At 50.7% G+C, this 7,843-nt stretch overlaps 1 protein-coding gene across 1 annotated transcript; it reads right to left on the bottom strand.

The window, feature by feature from the left end:
- Positions 1–602: 602 nt before the first annotated feature.
- On the bottom strand, positions 603–7,573 carry LOC141139388 (uncharacterized). The gene is made up of 2 exons (XM_073625415.1): positions 6,069–7,573; positions 603–2,384 (listed from the first exon to the last, which is right to left on the bottom strand). The coding sequence occupies exons 1-2, from the start codon at positions 6,898–6,900 to the stop codon at positions 1,789–1,791; spliced, it is 1,428 nt and encodes a 475-aa protein (XP_073481516.1). The 5' UTR covers positions 6,901–7,573; the 3' UTR covers positions 603–1,788.
- Positions 7,574–7,843: the final 270 nt, after the last annotated feature.

Below are 7,843 nucleotides of genomic sequence, written 5' to 3' on the forward strand. Positions count from 1 at the left end.
CCGCAGACAGTATGCATATATGTGTCCTCCCTGGACTGGGCTTTTGTCCATGGGGCTGCATATATGCGTATCTGTCTTTGTGCTAGGACCGCGCTCCGAGCAGGCTCCCAGCACGGTCTCACTGGGAGCTCTAGGCCCCGTACTAATGCCTCTGATTGGCTATCGCAATGATCAGTCATTGTGAAGCCCGCTCCTGTGTTTTCTCTCTCTCTGAATAGAGAGGAAGACACATGGTCAGTATATTTTGAGCAGGATTTAAAAAAAATGTAATTAGTATCAGTGCCTGTTAGTGTCAGTGTGTTTTAGGTAGGATAATAAAAAAAGCAAAATGCGCACTATTGTTTCTGGGCTGTGCTACAGGTACAAACAACCAATAACATACACATATGTGGTATCGCTGTGGTTGGCCGGAGCAGGAGAATTTATTTTGGGTTGTTTGTTTAGTGGTAGGTTATAATAGAAGCAAGAGATATACAGCTAACTTTAAAAAATAAAAAAAAAGTTTTTTTTTACTAATTTAGGCCAATCAGGAGATATCCATTGCCATGACCTGTGAAGGACTAAACTTCAGTCCTAGAAGCTACCCCTTAACCATCAACCTCTAATACCTCCCACAAATGACACGACAAGGTGGTGGAGTAAATGGCCTTGTCGGCCTTTTATTAATAAAATATAAAACCAATAAATAACATTTTTGTAAATAACTTTTAAATAACTTTTAAATAACTTTACGGAATTATTGGAGTCTAGGAGGGGAATCCACCCACAGGTCACTGCATAGGAACTCTTAAACTTTTTAAGGCCTCCAGTCGCTAACCCCAGACTGTGAGACAGTACCCAACCTCTCAGTGACCAAACTTTTCCCCTTCCTGGTTAACCCCTCGTAACCGGAAGGTACATAAAAACAGCCCATATTATATATGGGTACCAACCATGTAAACTCTAAACAGCCCATATTATATATGGGTACCAACCGTGTAAACTCTCCATACCATCAATCTCCTCCTCCTCACAGACCCAAACCACTGCCACACTACAACCAACGTCCCTTATTGCCATAACCTCAGGGAGGGTGGGTGGGAATCTTCCTCCCCGCCGCTCTCCACTGACGTCACATCCCCCCTTCTCCTCTCTACATTTCCTTCTGCCTCCTCCTCTGCTCCAGCCCCTCCCTTATCCTTAAAGGGGAAAGTGACCAGCACAAACAGCCTGACTGTGCAGTCCACACAGGTCATGCTGTCCCTGCGCTGATCCCCTGCTCCTCTCTGCTCCGGGACCTTCTTGACCTGTGAAGGACTAAACTTCAGTCCTAGAAGCTACCCCTTAACCATCAACCTCTAATACCTCCCACAAATGACACGACAAGGTGGTGGAGTAAATGGCCTTGTCGGCCTTTTATTAATAAAATATAAAACCAATAAATAACATTTTTGTAAATAACTTTTAAATAACTTTTAAATAACTTTACGGAATTATTGGAGTCTAGGAGGGGAATCCACCCACAGGTCACTGCATAGGAACTCTTAAACTTTTTAAGGCCTCCAGTCGCTAACCCCAGACTGTGAGACAGTACCCAACCTCTCAGTGACCAAACTTTTCCCCTTCCTGGTTAACCCCTCGTAACCGGAAGGTACATAAAAACAGCCCATATTATATATGGGTACCAACCATGTAAACTCTAAACAGCCCATATTATATATGGGTACCAACCGTGTAAACTCTCCATACCATCAATCTCCTCCTCCTCACAGACCCAAACCACTGCCACTGCTCACAAGGGGTAAAACCTTACCCTTGCGAGCACCTCCACACCCTCAAAGCTCGCTGTACCCCCTCCTGCAAACCAAGCGCCCAAAGATCAGTGCCCACATCATTCAGATGCACCCCATCACTTCTCAGGTACCTCCAGGTATCCACCTCCAACTCCCTATGCCGTATGGTCACTCCCCCATTCCGCATAACAAACTTGCTGACCTCCTTATTTACCTTCACACGTGCCCTATCAACCTTTATATCAGACAAAGCCCAGCGCCATGACCTTCTACCCACCATGTCCGACCATACTATCACCATCCCAGGGAAAGCCGCCTGTAAACGTAGCACATCACATTTTATGTCACGTATGAGGTCCCTCATGGACCTGACCCCCATGTCATTGCCCCCCACGTGTAAAACTAAAACATCCGGGGCCCTGTCCCACCGAGCAAACTTGTGGACCTCTGACCTTACCCTGTTCCACATCATCCCTGACAACCCAATCCACCTTACCCGTGCTTCCTGCCTTGGGATACCCAGCTGCCTACCATTCGGCCGAACGTCGGCCCGCTTGGCACCCCAGAACACGAATGAGTGGCCCAATATCCAAACCAGGGGCACCGAGTCACCTGTAAAGTAAGGTTAACAGGACACAACAATAAATCACCAAAAACTTTAACCAGACCCCCCAAAATTCAAAAAGAAACACCCCCCTTTTTCTCAACAAGCCTATAATAAATGCGGGCGGATGTAAAGCTTAAACCTATCTGAGTCCCACCTGCCAATACGCTTAACTGCCTCAGAACCCAGGCCCGCCCTGGCCGCTTCAGTAGCAGCCCCAATACGAAAGGAATGGGACGAGTATCTATTGGGGTCATACCCGGCTGCCGATAAACACCTTTTGAACACGGCAACAAACTGGAATTTTGACAAAGAGGATTTGTCCGCATGTATCAGAAATGAGCCCGGGCAATGCGGGCGCAAATCACAAAATTTCTTTACCGCTGCTACCGGACAAATCTGGGATCCCGCGATCCGGAACACCTCAAGTTGTACTCCCTTCCCTGCCTGATCTGTTTTTGACCGTTTTATGTAAATCCTAACCGATTCCTGTGTACAGACCAAATCATCCCATTGCAGTCCCCCATTTGCTCGTTTGGACGGGCTGACCAGTTCGCTCACCCGTAGCGCCCCAAAAAACGCTAAAGCAAAAGCCGCACAAAAAAGTGCCCTTTCAAAACTAGAATTACAAATGCCTTCTATCTGGCTAAATAGCCCGTGTAACATTTCAAACGACACAGGTCGTCGCCCATCCCTGCTCTTATGACCTTTTCTGTAACCTTTCAAAGCTTGCCTAACCCAAAAATCCTTTGTATGGTCCCGCAACCCCTGCAACTTAAAGAGAAAGGCCAAACCCGCCATCTTCTTATCGATGGCGGCTGCCGAGATGCCCCGCTCGAAACCGAAATTGAGAAAGTATAGCATCGCCTGAGGTATCTCCCGGCTCACAGGGTCGATGTTTAAACTTTTTAAGCATGCCAACCATTCTTGCCATACCTTAGAGTAAGCGTCCCAAGTGACCTTACTCACGGAGTTTTGGATCCACCTGGCCGCGCTCCCAAGGCAACGGTCCATATCCAGTCCGGGCAGGTAACCCCCTGCTGCTCCGCGTCTGGTGCCAGTTCCCGAAACTTGTCCCACTGAAAACGAGACAGAGCATCAGCTACGGTGTTGTCCACTCCAGGTAAGTGTACAGCGTAGATGAAAACATTCATTTTCAAACAGCGCAACACTAAATGCCTCAGCAACCTGACCACTGGCAAAGACTTGGCCGACAAACGATTAATCACCTGAACCACGCCTAGGTTGTCACAGTTCAGCCGCACCTTCAAATTCCTAAAAGACTCCCCCCATATTTCCATTGCCACCACAATTGGAAATAATTCCAGCAGGACCAGGTTCTTCAAGAACCCTGCTTCCACCCAAGCTGTGGGCCAACGGGCGGCGCTCCAATTTCTTTGGAAAATAGCCCCATAGCCCGTAGAACCTGCTGCATCAGTAAATAGTTCTAGATCCCAATTACTGATGGGACCTGACATCCACAAGGCCCGCCCGTTAAAGGAGTCTAAGAACTCGTGCCATACCCCTAAGTCCTCTCTGTGCTCCCTGTTGAGCGTCACAAAGTGAGTGGGGGTGGTGACCCCCGCGGTCGCTGCCGACAACCGTCGGCAGAACACCCTGCCCATTGGCATTATTCGGCAAGCAAAATTCAGCTTGCCCAATAATGATTGCAGCTGCCGCAATTGCACTTTACGCTTGCCAATGGTCCCACGTACTTCAGCCTTGAGATTTTCCAGCTTGTCCACCGGTAGCCGACACTCCATCCACATGGAGTCTATCTCAATACCCAGAAAAACAATGGTGGACGTAGGGCCCTCCGTCTTTTCCGGTGCTAGCGGGACGCCGAAACGGTCTGCTATGTGCTGCAAAGTCCCTAATAGGACCGCACAAACGTTGGAACCCGCTGGGCCAACACAAAGGAAATCGTCAAGGTAATGGATTACCGATTGGATCCCCGACACGTCCCTGACCACCCATTCGAGAAATGAACTGAATTTTTCGAAAAGGGCGCATGAGATCGAACATCCCATTGGAAGGCAGCGATCCACGTAGAACGCGCCATTCCATGTGCACCCAAGCAGGTGAAAACTATCCGGATGAACCGGCAAAAGCCTGAAAGCAGACTCGATATCCGCCTTCGCCAGCAGCGCCCCCCGACCATAGCGCCGCACCCATGATACTGCAGCATCAAAGGAAGTGTACGTCACCGCACACATTTCCGGCGCGATTGCATCGTTGACCGACGCACCCTTCGGAAAGGAAAGGTGGTGGATCAACCGGAATTTGTTGGGCTCCTTCTTAGGAACTACCCCCAACGGAGAAACCACCAATCCCGGCAGGGGTGCGGAGGTAAAAGGGCCCGCCATGCGCCCCAAATGTACCTCTTTTCCCAATTTTTCGGCAACCACCGATGGGTGCATGAGAGCCGACCGTAAATTCTTTGCTAAGGGGGGCGCCGCCTCCAAGGAAGCTGGTATTTTAAAACCGTTTTCAAAACCCGAGTCTAATAATCGTGCTGCCTCCCGGTCGGGATATCTACTGAGAAAAGGACGCATCCTTTCCACCCGTATTGGGGTCTTCCCTTTTGTTCGAAGGCTCCCCTCCACGACCTTTTCCCCGTCTAAAGCATTTGGACAGGGCATGGGATCCCCCGCAACCCGAGCACGTGTGCTTGAACCGGCAGGTTGCACCAAACTTACAGGTGCCCTCATTGAACTGCCAGCAGAAGCCCCATTTTTTGTCGGTCGGCTGTCCTGGAGCTGCGTTACCTCCGACCCCTGCCTGAAAAAACTGGTTCGGAGCCCTCGCCGCCGTCATAAGCTTCATCCACAGGCTGATGTCCTTATGATCCCAGCGTAGTGACGGTCGGACGGCCATCCGTTGTCTAAACTGTTCATCGTACCGCAGCCACGCCACTCCGCCGTACGTCCGATGAGCCTCGCTGATAGCGTCCAAGTACACAAACAAGGCCGAGCAGTGTTCGGGAGCCTTCTCCCCCACCACACTCGCCAGGATAGCGAACGCTTGCAACCAATTGGAAAAGGTACGCGGAATCAGCCGATACCTGCGTTTTTCCTCATCCTCTTTTTTGCGTTCTTCTGGCTTCAATCTATCCAGATTGAATTTTTCTAAGGGCAACAACGTGAATATCTCCACATATTCCCCTTTCCAAATTTTTTCTTTTACCTCTGCTTTAAGATGTGCACCCAATGGGCCTTCAAAGCAAACGTACACTTCACTTTTTGCCGCATCCGCCAATCTGACGGACTCGGCCTTCCTATCTCCAGTTTTACCCTGGCTGTTCGTGGCGGAATCTCCACTTGACGTCCCAGGCGACTCAACGGTCGCCGACCCTGCGGCCTCCGTCTCCGCACTTCCACCCACCACGACCGCCGGTACTGGCGTACTTACCACAGCCGTCTCCTTCTCTGGGGTTGTGCCCCACGCCCGCGCCGGTGACGCTCCGTCCCCCGTGGGTGGATCAAAACGCTGCACTAAATCCCGCAAACCAGCCAACAAATCCTGCAAGCCCTTACTACTCGCCCTCTCACTTGCCTCCCTAGGATGTGTAGCCGGTGACCTAACCTCACTCACCCCCCCGGAACCAGCCCCCCCAGAGGGAGCCCCTTTTCTACCCTGTTCTAACAATTGTTCTAATAAAGAAGAAATGGAAACATTAGATCTGCACTCACCAGGCTGCACAGGACTGGGCCGATCAGCCGCCCTTCCGGAATCCACCGCCGACGCTTGTCCCTGGTCCTCGTCTCTCTCTGACCCGGACAGTTCACCTTCCGACCTGTCGCTGACTTCCTCCTGGCGAACGACCGGTGCCTGCACGCCAGAGGTTCCCGCTCTGGCTGCCGGGGGTCTCCGCTGTTGCTCTCTCCCCGCACGCTGCGCCGCAACACCGGACCCGCGTCCTGGCCTTGTAGACGGACTTCTGTTCCTCTGACTATGCTGGGCCTCCGCTGTTCTCCTTTCACCTCTGTTCACCACCGACACTGTGCTTCTCAAGGTTCCACCTCTGGCTGGCGTAGGGCTGCTGGCCGCATGGACCCCCTGACCAGCCCCCCGATCAACTGCCGATGATCGACGGTCCGACTGACCGCTTGCTGACCCCAGCGACTCTCCATCTGGTTGTTCCTGTCGCCTGCGACGCGCTGAGGGGGGGGAACCGAGGGTTGCGCTGGTCTCCCCCATCCCTGCACTTCTTCCTCTGCGCTGTGAACGCTGCACCTCTCCCATGCTGGCTCCCCGAGCTTGCTGAGCACTGGGGGGGGGTGGCTGATTCTGTCTGCCTCTGTGCTGGTCCCTGGGCCTCTGACTCACAGGAGAAGAGTCAGGGCTGAAGCGCTGTGGCGGCCTGGAACGGCGCCCACGTGGAGTCTCCTGGCCCCCCCCGCTCGGTGCCGCTCTGTCTTCCTGTATTATGGCTGCGACCTGAGCCTGCAGCCAGTCTGCCCCCTGAGTTGCGGCCACCGCTCTGAGCTGTTCGAGCAAAGCCGCCGCCGTTACATCCGCCATGACAGTGGATTTTTTTTTTTTTTTTTTTTTTTTTTTGGAGCAGTGTGAGAGCGTGTCGAATCTTCCTCCCCGCCGCTCTCCACTGACGTCACATCCCCCCTTCTCCTCTCTACATTTCCTTCTGCCTCCTCCTCTGCTCCAGCCCCTCCCTTATCCTTAAAGGGGAAAGTGACCAGCACAAACAGCCTGACTGTGCAGTCCACACAGGTCATGCTGTCCCTGCGCTGATCCCCTGCTCCTCTCTGCTCCGGGACCTTCTTTACCACCAAATGAAAGTCCAATTTGTCCTGAAAAAAAAAAGGTATAATCCACCTGGATGCACAAAATAGTTGTAACGATATGTAAGGTTTTACTAACACATGTCAAAGTTGCAAAATCGTGCTTAGGCATTAACATTTGTTTTACCCTTAGGCAGAAAGAGATTAAGCAGGTGGACTGGTATGAATTATTTAAATGTTGAGGTTGAGAGAAATTCAGGTGCAGCAAATATGTTCCTTATAGAATGAGTGATTGTGGAGGGTTTGCACTTCCTTTACTATATCCTGTTGATTGACAGCATGGCTCATACAGGATCAAAGCAGGAAAGTTCTGAGTTTTTTTTTTCTATTAAGCCACAATATGCTGAAGAAGGTAAGTGGCCACAAATGAGAACTAAAATTCACATTTCTGCATGCAGACCTATCATATGGAGACATGGGGATTCTATACATATTCAGTTTTTCTCTGCAGTAGGATTATATGATGTGGTCATTGTATATACACGCAGTGCTTAGCAGAGTTCCTCTTTGAGGTTGATTATTTGGCTTACATCGATCCAAGTCGTGCTGCTCGCACAGAGAGCATCAGAGGATGAGGCAGACATAATGTTGGCTCCTTTATTCATTGTTATTTCCCTTTTGTTTATACCATTGAATATGCACTGTTAGGGAAATATATATGCGCT

The sequence above is a fragment of the Aquarana catesbeiana genome, linkage group LG04, assembly GCF_042186555.1.
Source record: "Aquarana catesbeiana isolate 2022-GZ linkage group LG04, ASM4218655v1, whole genome shotgun sequence".
Lineage (NCBI taxonomy): Eukaryota > Metazoa > Chordata > Amphibia > Anura > Ranidae > Aquarana > Aquarana catesbeiana.